General features: G+C 40.5%; 4 protein-coding genes across 5 annotated transcripts; 1 reads left to right on the forward strand and 3 right to left on the reverse strand.

The window, feature by feature from the left end:
• Positions 1–2338: 2338 nt before the first annotated feature.
• lrrc40 (leucine rich repeat containing 40) lies at positions 2339–17652 on the reverse strand. Its single transcript, XM_084066367.1, has 15 exons — positions 17404–17652; positions 16273–16454; positions 15573–15646; positions 14921–15050; positions 14687–14810; positions 14433–14572; positions 8253–8425; positions 7053–7143; positions 6829–6874; positions 6573–6675; positions 6116–6223; positions 4595–4705; positions 4203–4280; positions 3529–3714; positions 2339–3409 (listed from the first exon to the last, which is right to left on the reverse strand). Exons 1-15 carry the CDS (start codon positions 17546–17548, stop codon positions 3304–3306), a joined length of 1797 nt encoding a protein of 598 aa, XP_083922493.1. The 5' UTR covers positions 17549–17652; the 3' UTR covers positions 2339–3303.
• LOC311051746 (COP9 signalosome complex subunit 5-like) lies at positions 9873–10877 on the reverse strand (the record flags this gene model as incomplete). Its single annotated transcript, XM_084066368.1, has 1 exon — positions 9873–10877. One exon carries the CDS (start codon positions 10875–10877, stop codon positions 9873–9875), a length of 1005 nt encoding a protein of 334 aa, XP_083922494.1.
• On the reverse strand, positions 12720–13784 carry LOC311052435 (adenosine 3'-phospho 5'-phosphosulfate transporter 2-like; the record flags this gene model as incomplete). Its single annotated transcript, XM_084067398.1, has 1 exon — positions 12720–13784. One exon carries the CDS (start codon positions 13782–13784, stop codon positions 12720–12722), a length of 1065 nt encoding a protein of 354 aa, XP_083923524.1.
• A 791-nt stretch (positions 17653–18443) lies between the features above and the next one.
• On the forward strand, positions 18444–25461 carry LOC311052233 (deoxyhypusine hydroxylase-like). Of its 2 annotated transcripts, none has more exons than XM_084067108.1 (6): positions 18444–18533; positions 19759–19865; positions 20624–20791; positions 21264–21340; positions 22689–22944; positions 23226–25460. In XM_084067108.1, exons 2-6 carry the CDS (start codon positions 19760–19762, stop codon positions 23534–23536), a joined length of 918 nt encoding a protein of 305 aa, XP_083923234.1. In that variant the 5' UTR covers positions 18444–18533; position 19759; the 3' UTR covers positions 23537–25460. The 2 variants fall into 2 exon arrangements, with proteins under 2 accessions (XP_083923234.1, XP_083923235.1); XM_084067109.1 differs by having other exon boundaries at positions 18472–18533; positions 19697–19865; positions 23226–25461.
• The last annotated feature ends 964 nt before the right edge of the window (positions 25462–26425 follow it).

Consider the following 26425-nt stretch of genomic DNA (forward strand, 5'->3'; position numbering starts at 1 on the left):
AGTCTACAATACTAAATGAGACTGCAGAGCAATTGTTTCGGGAGCTTTTGAAGACAATCACCTGGTCTGACTTCAAGTGAAGAAAGGTATTACTTATCAAAGCATTCCACTATAAAGATCACATGGGGGCACTACACAGTTATATTATACACACAATTTGAAACAAGACAGGATCTAGTAACGGTATGGCTTCCCTGCAGATACTGTACTTGTAGGCCAGTCTGGAGCCATCCCGCATAAACATTGGGGGAAGAATTCAGAACAAGTTTCACAGAGTCATCATCCATCTCAAGTCTAAATCACATGCCAATTTTCATTTTTGCAAGGCAAGCAAGAAAACTAAAAATGTCACTCTGCTCTGCCATAACTCTGCTTAAAACAAATATAATATTCTACTACAAAAGCAACATGTATTTATTGCTACAATGTCAGTAATTGGTTTAATTTGCACATCTAGTGAGAACATACGGCTCTAAGGATGGCAATGTCAGTTGGTTCAAATCACCTTGGTTGGGTTTAACCCTATAGCGCCAAACGTATCATATATGATACACACAACTAATTATGTTTTAATAAATGAGTGTAATCAATACTTGGACCAAGAACCTGTTGTATCATATCTGACACATCCCCACTTCCCCCTGGACCATACCATTTGCACTGCAGGTAGTTACAGAGCCTCAGGTGGTCTGACCCAAAATGGCTGCTATCAACTAAACAGGAGAGGTTGATGCACTACTAACAAACAATTATTTTTAAAGCAGTTCTGGTAAGTTTTCCTAGTATATCTTTACTAATATTTTGAAATAAGAGTTGGATAACTTGAATGCGCTCATGAGCTCTCAAAATGTAGCATTTGAGTTTGTTTTTTATGATGTCAAAAGTGTTTGTATCATATTTGATACTACAGGTCTAGTCCTTTACGATTTGTATCATATTTGATACTACAGGTCTAAAAGAACTTTTTTTTTGTAATGTTAAAACCGACTTGAAATACCCCTTGTAATACCCCTTGTATCAAACATGATAAAAAAAAAAAAAAAGTTTCATAGTTCAGGTTTCACAGGGTTAAGGGACACACTCTATTGGTGTAACGAGCAGCATGGCCTCTAGGGGCCACTAGTGGGGCTTTTAGATGTAGTCTTGCCACTTTAGTTTTCAGCTGTATTATTTGATATACCTACTCAAATACAGTGTAATGGCATACCCAACACCCGTGGCCCTTATCAAGAAGAACATTTGACAAATAATAATTGCACTATTACAATTATTTATAATGATATCATAATTAAAATGAGCTGGCTCAGGGGAGGCATGCGTTAATCCGACAGACCTTTTCTCCGACTATGTGGCATCCGCGTGCGGTTAGGGTTAGGGTGAGGGTTTGGTTCGGGTTTAGTATTGGAAACGTCGGAGCGCTGCGCTGTCGGAGGAATGCGCTGTCGGACTAACGTAGTGCACCCGCCATCAGTCAGTTTTAGTTTCACGTTTCACCTAATGAAGTGCCCTCCCATCTGCTTAATCTTGTAGCTGCATTGCAAACAACTTGAGACAGGCAATCAGCAAGCATGGTAAATTCACTCCCCCAGTCCCCCATCAATAAATTGCTGCTTTTACACTTCAAGTTTTGTGCAGATTAGCTACAAAACTGAGATGTGTTAATTTAATGAGCTTTTTGTTAGCTTGGTTTGCACAGAGTCAGGCTAATTGTTTCCTTTATTTCCAATCAATGTGATAATTAACTGGCTCCTGGTTTTAGTTTCCCCCTCATCTTTAAGTTAGGCTGTTTGTGGTAGAGATGCAGGAGGCAGAGGAGATAGGGGGGTAATAGCAAGAATGACATGGGCCAAGTTATTGTGGAACATCTTGCTTCCATTATGTACTACATTTCTGGTGTGAAATGGCAAGACGGACCCCAAAAAGTACCCCCCAAAAACGACTTAATGTGCCCTTTTTAACTGAGCAGCTGCCACTCTAGTATCTCATAGTCAATTGACATAAATCAAAGAATAACCCTGACTCTAGAGGCCACAACTAAAGCTTGTCTTGCATTTTAAATTGTTAAATGAATTACGATGTTTTTATGCTCCCTAAAGTCATTCTCTTATCAGTACAGTTCTTCTTTGTTCAGGCGGTGGAAAGAACTCCCTCTGTCAATCAGGACTGCAGAGCCACTGTGGTCTGAATACTCAATACTTCAGACCAGTCCACCTCATCCCCTAGCACTCCTTATTGCTCTGGATAAGTCTGCTAAATGCCGCCTACATTCTAAATTGAACACATCATTCTCTTAATGAACAAATTAATAGTTATTAATGAACAAATAATACAACTTTTATTAAGAGAAGTGCTTTGAACATTGGCTCTACAGCATTTAATTCAACTCACCACAGGCATCAAGGTTATATTATATCAGATTTGGCACCCGTCCAAAAGGTTTGGAACATATTCAGGAACACCAAGCATGTAGTATCAATTTCAATTTACAACAATACAAGAAGTCTTAAAGACACTGGTTGGTTTTGTAAAATGAAACCACAGTGTACAAATGAATTTACAACAAGTCTTAAAGCCACTGGGCAGTTTTGTAAAATTAAGCCACAGTTTATATAAATGAATGTATAAGAACAAGTCTTAAAGCCACTGGGCAGTTTCATCAAATGAAGCCACAGTGTAAACATGTCTGATTGGTTGAATTAGAAATACTATCAATACAAAATAACATTTTTCAATACTGGAATGATATGACATGATATAGAGGGCAGTAAACATGGTGCCAGCTTGACTGGCCAGTAACCAGTCAAGGTTGCACCTCCTGTTCCAAATCCAATAGTGGAAAAGGTACAAGCTGGAGTTGCAAGCAGAGCTTGAACTATGATGTACATTCACTGTTCATGGTCCCATGAACAGTGACTTCTTCATGTTCTTGACTTTAATCATCAAGCATTTAACCCATTAAACCGAGAAAGCACCTGTGTCATTTTAGATTTTTTTGCGTGGGCTATTAAAAATAGCAGATATACAAGCTCACAGAATATACTGTATACGTTTTTGTGAAAAGTGAAAAAGTCAGCAAATGGATGGGCTGTCATGAGACCAGTGTGCACGATGGCAGTGACAAGTTCAATGCACCTGTGCTTTTACTGTTCCTTTATGTTTTTCTTCATCTGTTCCTTGATGATTAAATATTTTTTTTAAAAGGCTTTAGTGATGAATTTACTGTAGAAGGTGACATCATTGATCAATGCTCCTTATTGATTTGAGGATGATGGACAGGGCTAAGATTAAGGGTTAGGGAAGAGTTTATGTGGGTATACGGCTGCGGAGGTACTCCAGCAGGGAATCTGTTCCCTTGGCAACGATTGCTGCTCTGGGAGTGCGGAACGCGTTCCCCTCCAGAGTCAGACACCTGTAGAGAGGTTAGAGTTACGTTAGGGTTGTGTTTGTTATTGGGGTAAGTGAGTTAGGACTGGTACAGAGTTTCAGGTTGTAATAGTATGTGTGTAGGACCAGTGTTATGTATAATACCTTAGGCTTGTACACAGTCCCAGTTCAGGTGGTATGTTTAACAGGTCATTGTTTGACAGGTCCAGTGTTGACAGATTGACCATTCGCACAAGTCGACCAGGGTCCACCGCACCAACCTGGTTGTTGCCTAGCAACACCGTCTCCAGGGAGACTATCTGATACAGGGCATCAGGGAAAGTCTTGAACCTGCAACCAACCAGTAAAAAAAGAAAGGTTCACTGAAAAGCTAATTTACTGCCGAAGTACGGACTAAGTGGCGAACTAATTAAGGATAGCTATCTTAGAATTGAGTACAAGCTCTGTAAAGTTATGTGTCTTGAATTTAGTCTGCATATTTAAATTCCACTTCATGACAACACCTTGTTGGTTTTTTGTTATAATGATGATGTAAATTAGCCAAAAGCTCCATCATTCCTGTGCTATCCATAAATTACACATTTCTCCTTCTTTTCACGCTGGAGTTCATCTTTTGTCACCTAGAACTTTGGAGGTGCATGAAAACTAAATTAAGCGCTGCTAAGTGACAGTAACTATAACAAATGGACAATCTTTGAACCCTATATAAGTACCTGGAAAAATTGCAGACCAGTTATTTGATTGATGGAATGGCTGAGTGAATAACCAAATGTAACGACCGGTCATAATTTATTAAAAAGAGCAGTTAAGTCAGTTACCTGTTGTAGATGAGTGTAATGGAGCGTAGTTTAGTCAGGTTCTCCAGTTCAGAAGGCAGATCACTCAGCTGGTTGTTCCTGAAAGAAACATAAGAAAAAATAAGACTTAAGGTTGTTACACACCGGGGCGATTTTTTCGTGCGAATAATGCGTTTTAAAAAAAAAACCTTATAAAGTCAATGGCTCCGTACATGGAGCGAAAAAGCGAAGCGAAAAAGCGTCTTTTAATTATTCGGAACAAGTCCGAATTTTGCGTATATTCGCTATTTTCGCCGGTGTGTAAGGACCTTTATGGCGACAATAGAACATAAAACTGTCTTTTACAAGTGGTTTTAAAAATTGAACCATCTCTCTCCTTTTCTTGATGTGTGTGTGTGTGAGCGTGGACATACCTGAGGTCTATGTGCGTTAGTTGAAGCATCTTGCCGATGTCAGGTGAGCAGCAGCTCAGTGTGTTAAAGCCCAGATTTAACTCAGCCAATGAAGACTGCAACTCTAAAAGTCTGGAGGAGTGAGGGAGAGAGAGATGAAATAACATATATTTAGTTACTTCAAGTATTTGTACAACAACAACAACAACAACAACAACAACAACAACAGTACTGTACGTCATACAATGATCAAGGAAATGATTTCCACTGTGGTTGTTTGTTTGTATGGTGAGTGAACAACAGTGAAGGGACAGTGAGAGGAGATGAGAGAGAGAGAGGAGGACAGTTGTTATTGTTGTTGCTGCTGTCAGGTTGCTCTCTGTGTAAATTATGATGGGAGAAAACAAGAGAGCAGGACATGTGGGAGTGCAGTGGTCCCTGTCTGTCCTTTCTACATCAATCATTATTTAATTCTCGGAAAACACACCGCGGATTGAGACCCCTTTTTGTAAATTATTAAAAGAAACAGTTTAAAATAAATGACATCACATAGTTTATCAACATCAACACATCAATCAAAAACATAAATTAAGTTCATATGTCAGACTGAAAATGTCCTGGACTAGAGGAACAAGAGAGTTGTACTCGAGCAGACCCTGTAAATTGTTCCAAATGCAGTCTTTTCAAGGTCTGTAGCAACACGCGGGAAATTGGGTAGACAGTGAGGAATGAACCCCAATTGGTTTATAACTGCAACTTTATAGAGTCCTGGTTTTAACTTCTTCAGTCTCTGTCTATAATCCACCAAATTTGTTATGTTAGCACCCAAGCTGACCAACAGTGTTGGGCAGCAATGTGTTACTAATAACGCATAATGTTCTTACACCTCTGTCCTCGATTTCCTGTCTTTCTACTATCCTATCTAAATAAAGCAACATCAACAACAAACGTCTAAAAAAGTGTAAGAGCCAATTTAGGAACTGTATTTAATTCACATATTTCTATTGCTGTATTGTCATCCATGTTGGGTTTAATGTTTAGATAGAACTGTCTACTGTAATATGGTAAAGTGCGCCCCCTACAGTTGAGTTAAGTACTATGCTGAGCGCAGCTGTCACGGCTTAAGTTGACGAGGGAATTAATGAAAGAAAAAGTTTGTAAGACGCTAGTTTGGAGCGCAGGAATCTAACAGTTTTGACCGTATTTGCGGGTGTTTTTTGTGGATGTTATAATCTGTTTTGGACAAGACAAGACAAACTGTATTTGTACAAGGACTTTATATTTTTGTTTTTTGTTTTATGCATCTTTGTAACTGAGCTGGATTTCAGTAAAGCTCCACTAACCTCATCCCTGTCTCCTGGAGTCTGTGAGTACTGTGGTCCAGTTTCTACTATGGATGTGCAATTACAGAGAAACCCACCTGATTTACGTGTCTGAAAAGCCTACACCAAGCTAGTGTAAGTGGCAGTTGGAATTGTGATTTTTTTTGGAAAATTATGCCACTATAAAAAGAAAAGAACTAACACAACTGTGTGTCTGTACCTGTTGGGCAGGGAAGTCAGCTTGTTTTTGCTGAAGTTAACAGTAGTCACCGCCTCTCCTGCTACAGCATCAAAAATGTCATCTGGAATGTTCTCTGCCTGCTTATCACTGAGACACACATGCAAGGCACATATAATGTACATACACTTATTATATTAATAAGTAATATTCTAACATAGTCAAAGACAGAAACCGATCCATTGTTAGCTTTGGTCATATTAAGCTAATCAATTTGCAGTTCAAGTTTCTTGAATTGTCACCAATATAATGTACATTGAAGTTCAAAGGATAGCTATATTTTACAATATATGTAAGCAATACTTTACTTATCACAATGTAGATTAATGCCTGGCTATGGTAATATTAGATATTACAGTGTAACTAATTACATTCAGTACTTCTAGTTCAGAAGTTTCATTATGTTTTACTCCTGGGTTAAAGTTGGAACATAACCAACCTATATTCCAGGGTCTTGAGTGTCTTAATGTTATGCAGGTTGACTCTGGCTTGACTAGGTAGAGTCATGGCTGTAGGGGTGTCATCTACGGTTTCTGGTTCCTCTGGACAAATATACACACATGAGACATGCACACATCATCTACATCCAGCTCTGAAGGTCTACAATCAAAACTGTTCAGTCAGTCAGTTGGTGATTACACTGACGGGGTGTGTTGTTCAGTATGAGTCAGTAGAAACAGTGTATTATATTATACCTTTAATTCGTCCTCTTAAATATTTCAGCAGCTCACTGGTTCCCCTCTGTCAGAAAGACAATAGATAAACAAAGTTACCTAATGATGTTGGTAACTCCAGTGCATATAGAAAGACGTGGTTTGTGTTGCAAGTTTACAATTTGCAAGTTTTATTTAAAGACATTAATGTCATTGGTACTGTAAGTAGTAACAGTTTGTTGGGAGACAGTTTATGTGTAACTTACAGTGAGTAGGTCTCTCCTGATTCCTCTCAGTGGGTTCCCCTCCAAAAGCAACATTGTCAGGTTGGGCAACAAGCTGAGAGAGGCTGGAAGTCTGGTATATATGTACACACACCAATGTTATACACTTGGCGAGGTCCTGTGATGCATACTAATGAAGATACTGTAGCCTACACATTGTTGTCCTTCACTATCAGTGAATGAAAGATACTTCAATGACAGAATAAGGATGCCCAGAGTTTTGTGGGGACGTGGGTATATTTTCTGGTTCAAATCAATGTGCAGTTCATTGTAGAGTTTTTTCTTTCTGGGTTGTACATGCTCACCAATTCTGACTGAATAATGGATTAGGTCTTGCTTTTGGGTAGAAAATGAAAAGTTTAAGTAGGGCTGGGTGATCAAATATCACAATATTTCTTACATATTCAATACACCAAGTAGTTTTTCTGATATATGTCCAAGTTGGCTGGTGCGACCAGCCATTTAAGCAACTTTCTTGGCCTGAATTTAGTCTCTTAAACAGCACTTAATCCCAAACTCTATCCCACCCCCACCAGTCAAGTGTTATAATTAGGACAGAAATGCTTACGGGTAGGTTTAGAGGCCATGGTTGGAGTTAGGGTAAAATAATCAAACCGAAGAACTCATGATTTGTACAAACCTAAAGGCAGCTCTCCACCAAACAGACTACTACAGATTACCACATACTGGCAGTGGAATGAAGTCGGGAGATCAGTCGGTTGCACCTGAGAGCCGACACCGACATTTGGCTACTATGGTGCTAAAAATAGCCTATGGCTTGATGTCTTTTTCAACAGCAAACACGTGGACATGAACATGCTTAAATCATTTGAGAAATTATAAAGATAACTACTGCAGTGTAGGGTGCTGCTTAGGGCATGGGCACAACAAGGGTATCTGTATTTAAACTACTACCAGAGTCTCTCAGGGCAACAAATTCCTTTCTGTAGCATTCGCGCTTTCTCTGATTCAATGGAAGCATAAATATTGCTTTAAAGCCTTGTTGCGTTCTACAAATGGAGTTGTTGATTTCGGTTTCATGCGCTGTTGCAACAGAGGAGGGATATACAATACAAGATCCACTACCGTGCTAAACCTGAAAACATAGTAAAACCGAATGTACTACGTGATGATGCCATGAACAAATAAGGTGCTGTGATGGTGATGCCATGATGAACCTACGTGGCAAGGTCATTGTTGGTTACATCAAGGCGTGTTAGTGTGTTCAGTAAGGTGATCTGATCAGGAAGAGCTTTGATCTTGTTGTCTCGGAGTTCTAGTACAGAAATGGCCGACAAGCTGGCCAGTTGTTCTGCTTCCAGTTCCTCTATCTGGTTGTTACCAACATACAGCTCCTATGACAGAAAAACAAAACGCCAGACACACACACACATTAGCTTCCAAAAACCTAAGTGGTGAAGATGGCAGTTATCTACAGGTTGGGAATCACTGTACTAGACATAAATTATATTGCTTATTTGAGGTCGTCATTGAGGTCATCTGACGAGATGATTCTGTGTCATCTTTTAAATCACTTCTAAAAAAGCTATTTTTATCTGTTACTTACTCCCTCCGTCACCATGCTCTTTTGATTAGATTTTCAATATAATGTGTTCCAACTTTGTGAAGTACTTTGTAGTTTCTGACTTAAAAAGCGCTATATATATAATGAATTGTTGGAGCGACTAGACTGATTGGTGATAACTCACACATTTTGTCAAAAAATACTATCATTTTGCCGAGGGGTAAAGGAAGAGAGATCTACCATTTAAAAATACATTGAATCCATGTTTTGCTTGATGTGATACCTGATGATACAGTATATACGTACTGGAAATCAGTAGTATATCTTTTACATACATTTGATGACTGCATGCCAAATGATAACAATTATGTTGGGGAGGAGGGCCCTAGAAATAAGAAATGTTTTTGGTAGGCTAAGGCAGTGGCTTAATAGTCTTTATAAAACACAAAGGGCCTATAACGGCGTGGCTCTCGGAAGTCATGTGGCCACTCCATGATGTCCTGTCAGTCATCTTGATATTTGGACAAGGTTTCAGCCCAGTCCGACCTTCTTTGAATTTCATTATAAAATCAAAGTTTATAGTATAAAAGTACACTATTTGAAAAATAGTCAGGGATTTATTTCCTTGACCTACCTGACAGCATGCATATGAAAGATCAGTCCAGTGGTTTGGGAGGTTAGCCCCAGACACAGACAGTTCGCCCCATAGGAGCCACTAAAAAGTACCAGGTTATGTTTACCTAACTAGATGTTCATTATTATATTATTTCAAAGGTTTTCTGTTTTTAAAACAAATTTTCATAAATTAAAGACTTTCATAAATTAAAGACAAATTGAAATATTTTTCAAAAAAAATTCATGCATTAAAAAGAAAAATCTAAGATCCCATAAATAAATAAAAACATCTTTTAAGTAGTGAAAATAGCAGTCTACGAGGTGTTGCAGATTGGCTATTTTCACAAGTTTACCTCTGCAAAAAAAAATAAAAGCCTTGAGTGTGTTGGGGGGAAAACTGAAGTTTGTTGAATAATCATGACACAGGCCTTAAACTTCAGCACAACGGTGAACATAACTTTGTGAGGAAAATAAATAAATTGAGCTTTCGAGAGGTTTTGGATCCATCTGGTCGCTCACCATCCTGCCTGCCTCTGGCCTTTCTTGGCAACTTGCATGGAAGCATTCAGAAGACTTCTCTGCACAATATCTTTTCAGTAAATGCAAGAAATGCATGAGACACCACTGCAACGTGGGGGACTCAAATTGGCTAATAGACAGGTTTAGTTTGAAGTTGTGTTGATTTGATTGAAGAGTTTGTCCTTGATGACTTGAGACATCAGACCATGTATTGTCTCTATGGTCGTCTTGCAGCTGTCTCTTGTTGCTTTGACCAGCTTGTCCTCAGACTTCCTGTCGTGTGTGTCCAGGCCTGGCATGAAGTTGCCTCTGCCCAGCTGGGCCTCTGACTGCTCTAGCTTCTCGGACAGGTCAAACACCTGGTCTGTAATGTAGTCTGCGTTCGTAAGAAGACTTGAAGAGCTTAAGGTATTGACCCAATATTTATTCCAAAGGAGCTCCAGGAGCTTTTTGTCAAGGGAGGATTTGAAGTAAGTTACCTCCATGGGATAATACTGTTTACAATGCACACCAAAGTCTTCAATCTTGCTCAAGGGGATTGTCTGATATTCCGATGGTCCTTCATCGGGAGGTTTGTAATCCTTCGGGTAGGTTCTGAAGGCGCCAAGGTTTACTTTTCCTGCCGATATGGTGCGAGTGGGGTCTACCACAACCGCTACGAAAGGCTCCTGATACTGCTGGTTGAGCATTTGAGTGCCGACATCTATGCCCGAGAGCCAACATCCATAGCCTGGGTGACTGTGGTACCAGCCAATAGCATTCTCTAGCCGACCAACCTGTTTGGAATTGTCCATGTAGGCAGCCATGTATTCATACGCTGCAGCCTGAGCGTTTACTTGGGTCTCTGTGCCTTCCACTGGCAAGGCAAAGCTGTCCATGATGATCATGGTTTCACCGTCCACCTTCCCCAACATCAGACCCATCACCTCCAGGTTGCCTCCTGATCTAGCATGCATCACCATCTTCAACAGTGCCAAAGCTGAGATCTTGCAGTACTTAAAATAGTGACGGTCCCGTGTCCATGGCTTCTCATTGAGGATTTGTTGCTGTCGTTTTTTGTCATATTTGTAAATTTCATCTATGCTCTGAACTTCCTGCATGCTATTGGACATCTCCCATGTCTTTTGGGCTATGTTGCTCCCTGCCATACTGACAAAACTTTGTTATTAGATGATCAAAAGCTCAATGAATCACACAAGCTTCGATAGCATAACAGACAAATATAACTTCTATGAGCCTTTATAAAGATCAATTATGATGTTGTGATGTATGCGTGACATGAGCAGCCATGCCCAAATATGGTGTGGCCAACCCCAGCAACCCTAGCCATTAGTGTCCCAATGTGCCTTCATTTATGTGTGCGTTGACATGAGTGTACTTAATTTTCTTCTTGGCCTCATCCACGGTCTGGCCATGCGACGCTAGTATCGATATAGACCTTTATTGATCCCACTAGGGACATTCAGTCACCATGGCAGTTACAGTCGGAAGACAAGAACAGATAACAAAAGCATAGCAGATAAGAAAAACATAAAAAAAAAAAGATAATTCAAAGCTTGAGCAATATATTGGTCACAGTGGTCCAGTGGTAAAATTCGGTTATTGTATTAAATATATTTTTAATTGAGAGTAACTTTTTTTTTGTCTTAATAGAATGTTGCTTACATTGGGTGCCAAAACCGTATATATACGTTTTTTCAAAAAGTCACGTTGAGTGCCAAAACCGTATATATACGTTTTTTGAAAAAAATTATATATATTTTTTTTTTCCTTCACAGCACCAGGAGATATCATTTTCCGAAGATTTAGACTCCAATCCACTTCCTGGTTAACTTATGACTTCAAAAGCCTGTATCTCGGCTCCTCAAAAATGGTTAAAAATCCTGGCACTCAGTGTACTCCGTTTAAAAAAAAAAAAAACCTGGCACCCAATGTGTTTAACAAGCAAAATAAGCGAATACATGCAAATTAAGTATTACCATGGTTGATTTGGTTCAATCCCAGGAATCGCCAACTCAGCATATGAGTAGCACGGCTTGGGCCCGGCAAATCGTGCGGTAAGTACTGGGAGCTGATGTTAGGTCTGGCACTCCACCTCAGCAATCCATCTCCCAGGGGTCTAGTGGATTGTAACTGGGACAGACCCCCGCGTTATCGTCTGATACCGACAATAATCCCCTCGGAACTACCTATGGTTGATTTACGGAGTCTGTCACACTGGTTTGCGCGGTGCTGGACACCTGTAGCTGCTGCCTGGCATCGTTCCCTTCCCAGTGCAGTGAGTAAATCTAGCCTACTCTTAAGTTGCTAGAGACACCGGTCGGTTTGAAAAAAAGAGCAAAGTTTGTGTGAGTACTTTTATGGGAACGACATCCAATATAAACACCTGGATGTGAATCGCCCATGTTACCTCATACTGCCCGCTGCCTCTGTGATCCGGTCATTTGAAGAAATAATTCAGCGTTTGAGGCGAGAACATGGAGAATGCAGAGTAGGCCTACGTTTCAACCACAACTGTTTGGCTGAAGATCCAATACTACATGTCATGTTATGGTTTAAACTTTAAGGGGACGTCAGTCAGTAGAGTGCTTCAGACCAGTCACCGGCTCCTCTGGAGTGACAGCATAATTGATTTGACCTACTTTTTTTGGCATGATGTAATTAATTATTTGGGAGCAGGCAGATGTGTAATATTCCAATAGTATAAATATTTTAAATGGCTTTCATATACTCTTTTTTTCAAATGAGATTTGGCCTTATAGATCGAAATTTGTTCAGTCTTGGCTATTTTATGGGTGTTAATTTTAATAAATTAATTCATTTTCGACTATTTGAAGAAACGTTTTTAAAAAATGCTGTGTACATGTCAGTGAAATTAATCACTGGGAACATCCTAATAGCCACCAGCTTCTGTATATCTGCCTACACTACCCCTTGACTGTATAGTCTCAGCCGTTTCTTGTGAACTGAACTGAGATTTATGCAGTCTACTACATGATTTTGACAGTGTTGCGCATTTCTACAGTTATATGTTTTCCGACATTCTTCCTGGTCAGCAGCCAGCTCCTAAGGTCCTTGACAAAGGGAAGTTTCATCTTGTCACTGTTTTTACTATAAACATTCAGGAAAATGCCAAAGAGCACCAGAAGGCCTCCCCAGATGTACTGAAAAGTAAAAGGCTTTGCAAAGAATATGAAGGACAGGATGACGGTCATGGCCTTTCGCCCAGTGGTCACTGTGACTGCAACCAGAGCGCCAAAGAGTTTAATCAAAGCCAACACGAAGGACATGCCAAAATAGCCTGTAAGAGAGAATAAGAACACATAACCATATGTCTTCAATAGATGCTTTGAGCAGAATGCCACTGCGGGGCCCAGGCCTCCCGAACTTGACAGGCCTGCCAGTATGTAGGCAAAGCCAAAGGAGTAGGAATACAGAACCATTTCAGAGTTTGAGCCATTGTGGAGTTTCATGGCTTTCTCTTGCAAGTTTCCCATGACAGCATCTGCACACAGTGCCATGGAGATAAGGAGCACACCTGTTGAGTTGAAGTTGGGGGTTACTTTGCTGTCAGCTAGTGTAAACCAGATGAGACCCAGAGTCATACAGAGCGCGGCAGACACGTCAGTTACATTGTAGCGTTTACCTTGAATGAACACTCCTCCGATCATGACGGGGATGAGTTTGCAGCACTTGAAGATGACCTGCATGTGGTAGTTCAAGTATCCCAAAGATGTACTGGACAGCCCAATGCTGCCCAGAGTTAAAAAACCCATGATCATATACGTCTTTCCGGGTATCCTTCGTTTGTCCTGCGTCAGCTGCAGTTCCACCAGGCCAAACACGGCGTAGAAGCCAAACTGCACCAAGGTGAGGTACCACCCGAAAGGTTTTAAACCTTCCAAAGAAAATATCAGCTCCTGCAAGTACCCATAGAAGAGGTGAAAGACGAAGACGCCGGCCACGCAGATGAAGAACTGCGTCACGGTGCTGAAGCGGCTCAGGTTGATGCCCAGGACTCTCAGCTCCTTCACATGCTTAACGTGGGGGGACATGTCAAATCAACACAACTTCAAACACCTCTGAAGCAACACCTCCAGGTGTTCCTTATGGGAGCTTTTCCTCTTCTTCAGGGGCGACAACTCTGGTAAATAGGTTTTCTTTGTTTGTGATGGCACAAAAGAATCAAAACATTTTAATGTTTTCTGGAAACATAAAAAAAAAACACTGTATTTACAGGGTTAGCTTCTTACAGTCGTGCCCAAATATGGAGGTCCATGACATCAGACTGGCCTCCAAGTACTCTGATAGGCAATACCATAGCAAGCTGATGTCAACAAACATGAACAGCAAATTTCTTGTGCACACTGCCATAGGCCAAGGAAGTACCTCCACGCGTTTCTTTCACATTATGTTTTAAATATTTTCTGAAATATTTAACTTTCATTTTATTATGGATTGGATGAAAGTCAAATAGGTCAGATTGGGCTTGAATCCTTTACCCAAATTACCCAAATCATAGATATGTCATAGATGACTGACATCACAGGATGGCCACATGAAGTCCAAGATCCGCATGGGAGCCACGCCGTGCCGTCATTAGACCCTGTCTTGTGTTGTGTTCACATATGTTTTATATATTTTTCAATAGGCCACTATTTCAATTTAATTTCGTTTTGGTTTAAACTGTTAATTATCAATACCTTCAGGCTAGGTGCTGGAAGCTGTGGGAGGAGACGCAGCTTGTTGTGTCTCAAGAAGAGCTGCTCCAAAGCGACCATCGCTGACAGGCTTGCTGGAACACCAGTTAACTGATTGTTGCTACATTCCAATAGTTTCAGGCCTGTAAACAAAGAGATGCTACAGTACACTCAAGCAGACTTGTGGTTTAAAACAATGACTGGAATGTGTGGAAACCAAGAAATAGATAGACAGACAGACAGACAAGCAATCTTACCAGTCAGGTGGGCAAGGCTGTCAGGCAGACAGGTTAGCAGGTTGTGAGACAAGTCTAGCTTCTGCAAACTAACCAGGCAGCCCAGGCTGGAGGGCAGGGACTTCAGTTGGTTGCTGGAAACATCCTTCAATCAATAAAAAAAAGCTAAATCACGTCATGTTGTCAATCAGTCAGGTTCTCTTTAACTGTTCATGTATTTTGTATTCTATTCTGTAAGTAGTGTTTATCAGTTACCAGCTCTGACAGATTGACTAGTTGTCCAAGCTCTTCAGGCAGTGCTTCCAGAAGGTTCTGTTTTAGTGTAAGACTGTGAAGGTTCTTCAGAATGCACACCTCTACTGATAGCACGTTCAACTTGTTGTGACTGGAAAGGCAGATTAGAAAGACATACGGTAAAAGAAAGATAGACAGACAGACAGACAGATAGGAAGACAGGCTGCCAGTTGACACACATGAATACTTCCTGTGCTGCTCTTCAAATGCTTTTTGTGTGTGTGTGTGTGTGTGTGTGTGTGTGTGTGTGTGTGTGTGTGTGTGTGTGTGTGTGTGTGTGTGTGTGTGTGTGTGTGTGTGTGTGTGTGTGTGTGTGTGTGTGTGTGTGTGTGTGTGTGGATGGGATAGTAGCTGCATTTTGCACATGTGTTTGTATGTTTGCACTGCAATTTGGTGTTTTATTTATTTATGTGAAACTCATTGAATGTGCTATACAAATGAAATTGACTTGACTTACGGTTTCTACATGTCATCATTCATCATGACATGCAGATTTCACAAAAATGGCAAAAGGTTTCATGTGTGTGTGTGTGTGTGTGTGTGTGTGTGTGTGTGTGTGTGTGTGTGTGTGTGTGTGTGTGTGTGTGTGTGTGTGTGTGTGTGTGTGTGATACCTGAGTCGTAATTGCTGTAACTGCTCCAGTTCTCCTAAACCGCTGGGTAAACTGCTCAGCTGATTATCATGCAGCTGGCAAACAAACATATAACCAAACTAAATAACTTAATTGAAACATTACTTTACAGTGAAATTACGATATTAAGTATACAGACCACTAACTGTTTGTTTCATTATCATCATCCACCAGGTACACAGAGTAACTGGTGGACACAGTTACAACCACGTTGGTTATTTTATCCCCGCTGGCAGTGGTTAGTCCGACTCCGTCAACATTCTGGACCCAAACACCATATCTCAAAAACTACTAGATTAGATTGCAATGAAATTGGCAAAGCACATTCATGCTGAACCCTACTGATTTGAGTGACAAAATGACCTTCCCTTTACCTCCACCCTCAGGCCAAATTGTCAACTTTGTATGCGAGATATCTCTTAATCTATTGCCATGAAACTTGCTGAACGCTTGCACGATCCCCAGAAAATGAACCCTTCTGGTTTTGGTGACCTGCTGCCTTTTCTCTAGCGCCACCCCTAGTCTTTCCTATAGCACTAGTACCCATAGAATAACATTTCCACTTGCACAGAAGATATCACAATCGGGCAGATTGTGATGACTTTGGTGCCAAACAAGATATCTCGAAAGAGCAGCACAACCTCTCTCGGAGCCGCAATCGGGCTGTGTTAGTGTTACTTACATCAAGTGTTGTGAGTCCAGATAGTAGTTTGATGTCATCTGATATTTCTGTGAGCTGATTGGATGAGAGCAGAAGCTTGGTGAGGTCAGTCTGCTCCCACCAACGGTCCGATTCTCCAAACGATACATTCTGATTGGCTTCCTCGGGTGTATCAACGTTTAGACGGTACACATTCTGCGGAACTGAGACAGATTACATTTTCTTAAATTAATACCCTTTATTCACCTTGGTATAAAGCTTTCCCTGGACTGTCGACATCCAAACTGATACCTGATAGCCACACAGTAAAATCCTCAGCATTAATTTGTCCATTTGAGCACTCGGGTGGCACAGTGGTAAAGTCCCTGTCCACCACCACGGAGGTTGTGGGTTTGAATCCACCGTGGTGCATCCGGCTTTGCCAGGCGTCTATACAAACACAATTGGCCCGTGTTCGGGGGAGGGAACACAGGTGAGGGTGATATTGGTCATTGCACGTAATCCTGCCACCGGCTTCGAATGCTATCAATGCATTGAATGGGAGATTATCACGTTTTATCAGACCATTGAATGGGCGAGTAGGCGACGAGTAGGCGATACACATCCTGCAGGGTGGGGCAGCACCTGTCAGCGGGGAGTGTTGGGGCGGGAGGAGTAGAACGAAGGTTCTACGTCCTCCTGGTGGGGGCTCCTCACTGGCAAGTGAGTCAGTAGGATACAACAGCAGTGACAACACAGAAATGTGTGTGGGGAGGAATCAATTGGCATAACAACTAAATTGGGGAGAAAAAGGGGGTAAAAATAATTGGCTACTCTCAAATTTAGTGTTTAATCCATACATTTATGAGAGTCAAACAAGCTTGTAGATCGGCTATTTTGTATGTAGGGCTGAAGTGGTTAATGTATGTTTTGTATTGTAATAATAATCAAAATCTACAAAGTAACCAGTAACTAAAGTTTTCAAATAACCCTAAAACTAACCCTAGTGGAGTAAAAGTACTATATTTGCCTCTGAGATGTGTAGTGGAGTAGAAGTAAAAGTACTGAAATTTGGAAATAGTCCTGTAAAGTAAAAAAAAATACCTCAAAATTTTACTTGAGTAAATGTACTTAGTTACTTTACACCACTGGATAATACAGTGTCCATCATACCCTCAGTCAGCCCACGACCAGACAGGTTGAGCTGGCCGCTCTTCCTAGCTGCCTTCAACAGTCCGTAAGGCACCGAGGGTTCTTTGGTCTCCGTCCTGAATCCTGACAGAGAGTCTGCTTTACCACCTCTTTTAAAACGAGACATGTCTATATACTTGCCTTAAAAACAGCAGTAAAGTGTAAGTGTAACACAATACAATGACACGGTTCAACTAGCTGTCAGGTTGTTGCTTTAGTTTGTGTCTGAGCTTCTTGGTAACGGTTAGTTCCGGGTTATCGTGTGAGTTTTCAAAATAATCGTCCAAAAGATCAGGTAAGAATTCATCAAATAAAAACTCTTGTCTTGTTAAATAGCACCTATATATTATCCCCCCTTCCCTTTAAAAATGTAAAAGATAGGTAATTAGACACAAGAATGTGAAAGTGGGGAAAGGTGTGCGCCTAGCCCTGAAACATGACTGTCATATATTATATGACAGTCATGGATTAACTTCAACTTGAAGTTTGCACCTTCTCCACTTACGGCCCATACATCTAAATATACGTTCAGATTTCAAATATAAAGTGCTTACACTATGGTCATGAATGTTGTAATTATATACGGGCTCTCAGAAGTACCAGTATTTTCCGAATTGTTCAATAAAAAGCATTTTAATCCGATTGGTGGCCATTTTCTCATTTATCTCTCAGAGTCATAATGTATCAGAGTGCAGTACACCTCCCAACCGATGGGGTCGCGTTGTTGAAAGCATATGGAGGAAAAACGGTGAAAATGGCCATCGATCGGATTAAAATGCTTTTTATTGAACAATACGGAAGATACGGGTACTTTTGAGGTCCCGTACCTAATTTTAACATCCATAGCCATGAAGTAAGCACTTTATATTTGAAAGTTGAACGTTCATGTAGATGTACGGGCCATAAATAGTGAAAGTGCAAACACCAGTCTTATAATATATGACGGTCATATTTCGGGGCTATATTTCACGTACCAAGGGGTGCTTTTATTATGAAGGGACGACTATATTGTTGGAGGAAGTATTTGTTTACAGACTGTCTTGTCAAACAGCTGGAACCAAGTGGACACTTTATGCCACCAGAAGATGAAGTAAAGTCCTCAACCACATAAAGTGAGTACGTAGTGACATTATGTTAACCTGAGTGTGGACTGTTGTTTACTTTTAGTTGCTGTCTTTATTGTTATTGTTATTGTTAACTTACCAACTAATGTGAGTTGTGGCCAACGTATAGATAGCAGAGAGACTGGTCATGTAACGTTAGCCTAGCTGGCTAGTAGCAACGTGGGCTATAGCACTGTGACCAGTTTGGCATGAGTACCTGCAACAAGGAATTATGTAAACCATATGTTTTTACCTATATGTTATTACCTGCGATACTAAAATCTCATTACAAGACCTAAACCTGAACGTTATTGGCTTGAAAAGTAATTGTTGATTTATTTTAATTCAATCTTTTTATTGGTAAATCTGAATCCACTTCTCTTATTGATTATTATTTAAAGATTATTATTTTAGTTTGGTCTTGGTGCTGTAGCTTAGTTATTATGTTGCATCACATTCCTACTAAACCCCAGGTAATGTTAACTGGCTCCCAGGAATGAATAAAATATATTGCAGTGTTGCCAGTGTAACATTATCCCAGTCTGTATAGCCAGGTCTGGAGTCAGAGCAACAGTTGCCTACATGTGAATGATTTCAGTGGTGGAAAAAGTACTCAAGGAAAAGTATCAATACTGTAGAAATACTCACTCAAGTAAAAGTCCGGAATTAAAAAAACGACTTGAGTAAAAGTACAAAAGTATTGGTATCAAAATGTACTTAAAGTACCAAAAGTAAAAGTAGGCTACCTATTATGTAGAATGTCCCATTTCACAAGTTTTCAAATTCATAAAAAGCTTTTTAAAATAGCAGATCTACAAGCTCACAACTCGTTGCAAAGTGACGCGTTGTGAGCTTGTAGATCTATATCGGTTTTGTAATGATAATCAAAATCTACAAAGTAACTAGTGACTAAATTTTCAAATGATTGTAGTGAAGTAAAAGTACAATATTTGCCTCTGAGATGTACAGTAGAGGAGTACAAGAAAATTATTGGAAATACTTAAGTAAAGTAAAAGTACCTCAAAAGTCAAAATTGTACTTAAGTACAGTACTTGAGTATATGTAATTAGTTTACTTTCCACCACACACTAGAACACTAGTTGCCTACATGTGAATGATGATGACTTGCCACCAAGATGACCTGATACTTGGACTGTAACCATTATTGTTAGAAGTTGGTTTGAGACTACACTGCCACATAATTGAAGAACTTGAGTTGCATCTCTGTGCCCAGGATGGCCAGCGTGGATCAAATAGCAGCAGTAGGACAGGTCCTGGTGGAACCAGGACAGGACCTGACCCGACGCTTCAGAGCACTGTTCACGCTGAGGAGCCTGGGAGGTAAATAACATGTTGTTTTGGTAATAAAATGTGCAATTGTTCATCATCTTGTTACTCAGTGTTCGATCCCTGTGTTGTATTAATTTCAATATAAATTGTCCTCATTTCCATAGCACCTTTTATCCAAAGTGCTTTAACCCTTTAACACCTGGAACGCAACTGTGTCACATAAGATTTCTTTGGCTATTCAAAAATAGCAGATCTACAAGCTCATAGCGCGGCACCGAGTGCTGTGCTATGAGCTTGTAGATCTGCTATTTTTGAAAAATCTTGGAAAAAAATTCTTTCCAAAAACTGTTAGGATTTAGATTTTTTTAAAGAATCGCCTCAGGTCTTAATGGGTTAAAAATAGTGGTTCTCTCCTCTCAAGGGGTCCTTGAGGAGGGTCCCCAGCTAAATTATTCAATATGTAGCTTCAAAATCAGTTTAACCACCTTATACTTAGGATATTCGGAAATGGCTGATATACAAGCTCGCAACATGTCGCAAATTAATTTGAAAAAACAAGGATAGTACATTGTATTTGGTGGGAGTTAACAGCTGTTGGAGAGCAGAATTGTTAAGGGAACAGAAACTTGGAGACCTTATACGTTTTATCAGTTTGCTTTCATTGATTGTGTGTGTGCACATTTTTGCTAAATATATTTTCCTGTGGGAATTTCTGGGAAATGAATTTGTGAATTCATTTCCCAGTGAATTTGTGAGGATGGATGGATAGAGCTTGTGTAACTTATCCATTTACTCCTGAACTCTGTCAGGTGCTGAAGCCATAGAGTGGATCAGCAAAGCATTCGCTGATGAATCTGCTCTGTTGAAACACGAGCTGGCTTACTGTCTGGGACAGATGCAGGACAAAAGGGCCATACCGTCGCTAATCGCTGTCCTGAAAGACACGCAGCAAGAGCCCATGGTCAGGCACGAGGCAGGTAGGTACACACATAGATGCAGACAAACAACAAGTATTGAAATATGAAGCCAGAATCACGGTCCAAGATATTAATGGCGAGTAAATGCAGAGACGCTCTCCCGATAACTGATGAGATTATGTTGTCATTTTTTGTGACCATTCAAGTCATCTTGTTTATTTCAACCCTATATACAGTACTTTGTTGACGACCCCCTCATTTTCTCCCACTGCACCAAATCTCTTCGCTGAAAATGTGCAAATCTACAAGCTCACGGCTTGTCGCGAGCTTGTAGATCTGCTAAATGTGCTAATGTCTGCAAATGTTCACCTATTTTCCCCCAGAATGTTCACCTATTTTCACATGCCCCCCAGAATAGTAGAGTTAGGGTTCATGTGTGTTATTAATTGATGGAACGGATCACACAGAGTAATGTCATGATGAGTATTCAAACTAATTGACCAGTATGTGTCTTGTGTGTTTGTGGCTCTAGGCGAGGCTCTGGGAGCAATTGGTGACCTTGTGGTTCTGGACCTGCTCAAAGAATATAGTCGGGACCCTGTCATAGAGGTAGGAACATAATCAACATATCCCCCTGACGACTCTTTAATTGTGAACCATAACCTTTAACTACATGAAGCCTATCCTAGTGTCCCTATTCTGTAGCGAACATTAAAAATAGCACATCTACAAGCTTGTAGATTAGCTATTTTAGGTGAAGATGCAGTATGTAGTGTAGAGGGTAAAAGGGAGGGGGGAGGGTACTATAGACTCTGGTCAACTAAGTATGTAGGTTTTAAGTGGTTACATTTTGTTTTATGGTTTAAATGTCAATTTGGTATGATGGTGTCTAGTGTCCTCGGTCAGTTGTCATCATTTAAATGTCATATATTTCCTCATACAGTAGTATAGTAGAAGGTGTTGGTAATCCAAAACTACTTAGGCTAATGATTATGAAGGAAAGCTGCTGGGGAGTTTATCAGTGTGAGAGTTTTAATACCTTGAGGAAAGTTCTCCCATACTATAGACTTTTTAAATATAGACAACTCATCACATCATGAGGACATACCAAGGTTAGACAAATATTTGCCAAATTAAAGTAATCTATTGCTTTAGTTTAAATTATAATGTATATGTGACATTCAAAGAACTCTTTCCACTGCTGACCATGTGTACATTATCTTAATGTTCTCAACTTGTTACCACCACTGACTCCTATAAGAACCTGTGGCAAATTATATTTACTGTTCACCTCCCATCCACTAGGTGGCAAAGATGTCTGTACATTTTAACTCATAAGATTTCCTCTGCACGGTTCTTCGGTACAGCTTGGTGGGACAAATAAAATAGAGGGAAAATAAATAGAAACAAGAACATTTATTTTCTCAGCCCCTTTTCATGCATGGAATGTATAACATCGCTGGATAAAAATAGCCAACATAGTGGTCATTCACACGTTGGCCTCCTTTATGCAGAAGTTCTGTATGGTGTTTGGTCCCACACAGGATGAATGTTGGGGGCAGTTTGTATGTAGGGGGCACAGTACAGTATGTAATACTCGTGCAAGAGGTGTCTAAAGCCCACAAGACTAGGCATTTGTGAAAGATTTGTGAAGATTTTTGTGTAGGGTTCCATGTTTAATTGGACAAATATCTCTGCAGACATTCTGAAATATATCCTGCAGCATCAGCAGTGACAATGCAGTAGTATGAAAGGAAACTGAACATTGCTCGGTCTTCTTTGTTGGTTGGCAAACAAAGAAATGTTGGTCACGCCACCCCCACCAACTGTTCTCTTGTACGACTACTTCTGGTTAATGCCTCCTCTGCCAATAGATAGTTTAGCCTGTGTGTGTGTGTGTTCACTACATACTGTTGTGAAAAACCCTAACAGTATATTTTCTGCTCCTAACTTGCAGGTGGCAGAGACATGCCAGCTGGCTGTTCGTCGGTTGGAGTGGCTGCAAAGTGGAGGAGAGAAACAGGAAGCGGGTGATGGCAAAGACCCCAACCCATACTGCTCTGTCGACCCCGCACCCCCTGCAACCAAGAAGAGCGTCTCAGAGCTGAGAGACTCCCTACTGGACGAGAGCCTTCCACTCTTTGAACGTTACAGAGCCATGTTTGCTCTGCGAAACCTAGGCAGTGAAGAGGCAGTGCTAGCACTGGGAGATGGTAAGATAGTAGATTAAGTTCTACCCTTTTTAAGTAGCACAGATTCACATTTTTAGACAATTTAAAAAAGAGCACATCGATGGCGCTAAATATAAATAAAGATGGAAGGTTTGGATCTAGTGAGTATTTTTATGAAACGTGCTCCTTAATTATTTCCCCCTTATTTTGCAATAAATGTATGCATATACACCTTGGACACAAAATATCAATGTAGTGTTTGTCTTTGTTAAACCAGCATGCTAAGGTCACTGCTGAAGCAGCACTTTCTTTGTCTCCTGTAGGTCTGCAGTGCTCCAGCGCCCTGTTCCGTCATGAGATTGGTTATGTCCTAGGCCAGATGCAGCACCCGGCCTCTATCCCCGCACTGCAGGCTGCTCTGGAACGTTCTGGAGAAAGCCCCATGGTTCGCCACGAGGCGGCTGAGGCACTGGGGTCCATCGGCCGAGATGACTGCATCACCGTGCTGCAGCGGTACTGCGGAGACGGGGAGCGCGTGGTCAAGGAGAGTTGTGAAGTGGCCCTGGACATGCTGGAGTATGAGAACAGTGACGAGTTTCAGTACGCTGATGGACTGGTTAGGTTACAGGGCTAAAGCTGTGGATATGGTCAAGGACGCCAGGACACCTCTGGTGCTTCCCTCCAGCCATTTTGCCGACAGATTAAAACTTGAAAACCTTTAATAAGTCATCCAAGAAAACATTGTCTTCAAGTCAGTAATCACTCAAAATAAGTTAAAAATTCAATTCTGCATTGTTTTACAGTATGTGCTCAGTGGTCATGATCATGGTCATGAAACCTTTATATTGGTATACAGTTTTCAACCTGGTGTCAACATCAAAGTGTGTAATGTGCCCGTTGTTCCACTTTGGCTTAATGTGTGAATGTCATTTTAGCCTCTCATGAGTAAAGCACACCCAAGTAAATTTGTCAACATAATTTAAACTTGAATTTGGTGTGGTTTCAAGAATTTCAGTTGCACGTAGGCTAGGGCTGCACAATTAATTGAAATGAATCGAATAATGTGATTTGAGGTTTCACAATGATTTAATTGCAACTTGACAATTAAAATGTTCTATTTGGTCAGCTGTTGCACCTTGCCCTCATCTCATCGCCATAGCACAAGGTTTAACAACCAAAACATTGTGCAACCCATCTCCCTATATGTCGGGCTCGCAGTCAGAGGCAAAATACATACAACCATTTGGCTGAAGATGGCAACGATTGGCACAATGACAAACAAAGGCCTTTTCCCAATGAAAAAAGTTGTATCCTACTGAATCACCTGCCAGTGAGAAGCCCCCACCGAGAGGACGTAGAGCCTTCGTCCTACTCCTCTCGCCCAACACTCCCTCCCTGCTGACAGATGCCGCCCAGCATGTAGGAATACGAGCAATGACAATTATCACCTTCCCTGCCCGGCTTCCCCCTCGGCCTGAACACAGACCTATTGTGTTCATATAGAAGCTCGACAAAGTCGGATGCACCACAGTGAATTCGAACCCACAACCTCCGTAGTGGTGGACAGGCACTGCGCCACGCGATCGCCCTTGGTGTGGGTTGGCCAGTTGCAAGATTTCAATTTGGTGAAGGGCTGATGGACAATGAGGACTTTACAGGACTGATGTTACAATGCCTGTATATGTATATTTACCTATAGGCCTGACTAGATAATGTACATTAAGTACATCTTCTCTTGTTAGTGTAATTGATTGAAGCTCAGTGGAGATGAAACCACGGTGAAAGGTTCTGACTGGGTCAGACCCTGGCCTGGTTGTGTTCAGACTGACTACTGTGATTTAGGATCAGGCCTGGGGTCATTTCACTGTATTCAATCAATAAGAAATGTTATGTCATAGTTGAATGACAGAACATTTGCTATTTGTTTTGCTCATTATATACTCGAAACAGAACAGGGTTTTTGTGCATCATTCTAAAGTTTCTTTAAAATTTTGTTCACTAAAGATGACTGTCTACTTAAAATAGTTACGGACAGTAAACACAGTTATGCATTCTTATTGGTTTTAGTTACTTTTAAAATGCAAGAAACTACATTTAAAATGAACAATTTTTGGCAATTCACAAATGTAATTTGAATTGTGTATAACTGTCAGCCCTTAGTTCAAGGTGTGAAAAATGACATTAGCATCACAGTCTGAATGCTTCCTTCCCTTTGGAATAAATCAAAACATTTTCACAGGTATCTGTTAAATGATTGTTTTGTTTTCTGCAGTGACATCGGGTTAAATGTATTTATAATCTGACTACATTACTACATTAATAATCCGTTACTCTCATCTATGTTTTAGTTTCTGCTGCTATACATATATGTAAACTTATAGAGAGTACATCCCCTCTATATGTTTCTTGAGGCCCCTCAGGACACAATAAAACATTGTATCAACATTAAACATAATATCCTGTTTTATCTGTCATCAAAGTTATGTGGTGCATGCTTAGTTAAGGACAATTATTGTCAGGTGGATTGTCTTTCAGTCAGGGTTTTTTGTGTCGCCATTTAGTTTATTGGCCATATATTTTAGGGTTTATTTGCATATACGGTAATTGGTTCAATTATTTCACTAGCTGGTTAGTCTGATAGTGGGACATACAGTATGTCTAGTTGGCTATATGTATATTCTAGCAATGTACCTGGTGTTGCCCAGCAGGTTAAATAGGCCCAAAGCAATATGTTTGTTTGCACTTTTGAGTGTTTTTCCTGAATATGTTTAAGAAACCTTTTATCGATCCTTAGGGAAATTCAATATCACACATGCATGTGAAGGAAGCACAGTTTACATTGTGGTTAGTGGACAAATTACAGCATGTCTTCCCTTGTGTTTTTTTTGGGACTCACAGACTTACTGACTTACAGATGTACTAAATGATGTTATTTACTTGAAGCTTCTGGATTGAAAATGTTGGTGGTTTTGACATCTGGAGAGATCATACAGATTGTTACTATTTCCAAAGCAGGAACATCCAACATAGAGCTGACCATGAATATAAACGGGGTGACTGGAATTTGAGGCCACTTCAGTAGTTAACCATTCTTGAGCAGAATGTTTCTATGGGGTGGACTATTGTCTAATATATGGCAGATGGTTGGAGAATAGAATATGGATGGTTGGTATATAGGGATGTTCATAGAAAAGGTGTTCATGACATTGCCGCTCTTTAGGCGTGGATATGGGCGTGGCATTCCGTGTTTGGGTTATTTTGGTGTGGGTGTGACATGATGATTTTTAGCGGGGGGTGGCTTTTATGTGGGCATGGCCTGGGTTTTGACTTGCCCATGACCTTCCCTGCATCGCAATAACAGCCCAATCCGATCCAGGCTGTGGGCATGCATAGAATATACACACACACACACACACACACACACACACACACACACACACACACACAGACAATTTAAACTTTACTTGAAGGTACTTTTACTTTTCTTGAGTATTTCAATTTCTTGATTCTTTATGCTTCTACT

Source organism: Gymnoscopelus microlampas (genome assembly GCF_963454915.1).
Source record: "Gymnoscopelus microlampas genome assembly, chromosome: 9".
NCBI lineage: Eukaryota > Metazoa > Chordata > Actinopteri > Myctophiformes > Myctophidae > Gymnoscopelus > Gymnoscopelus microlampas.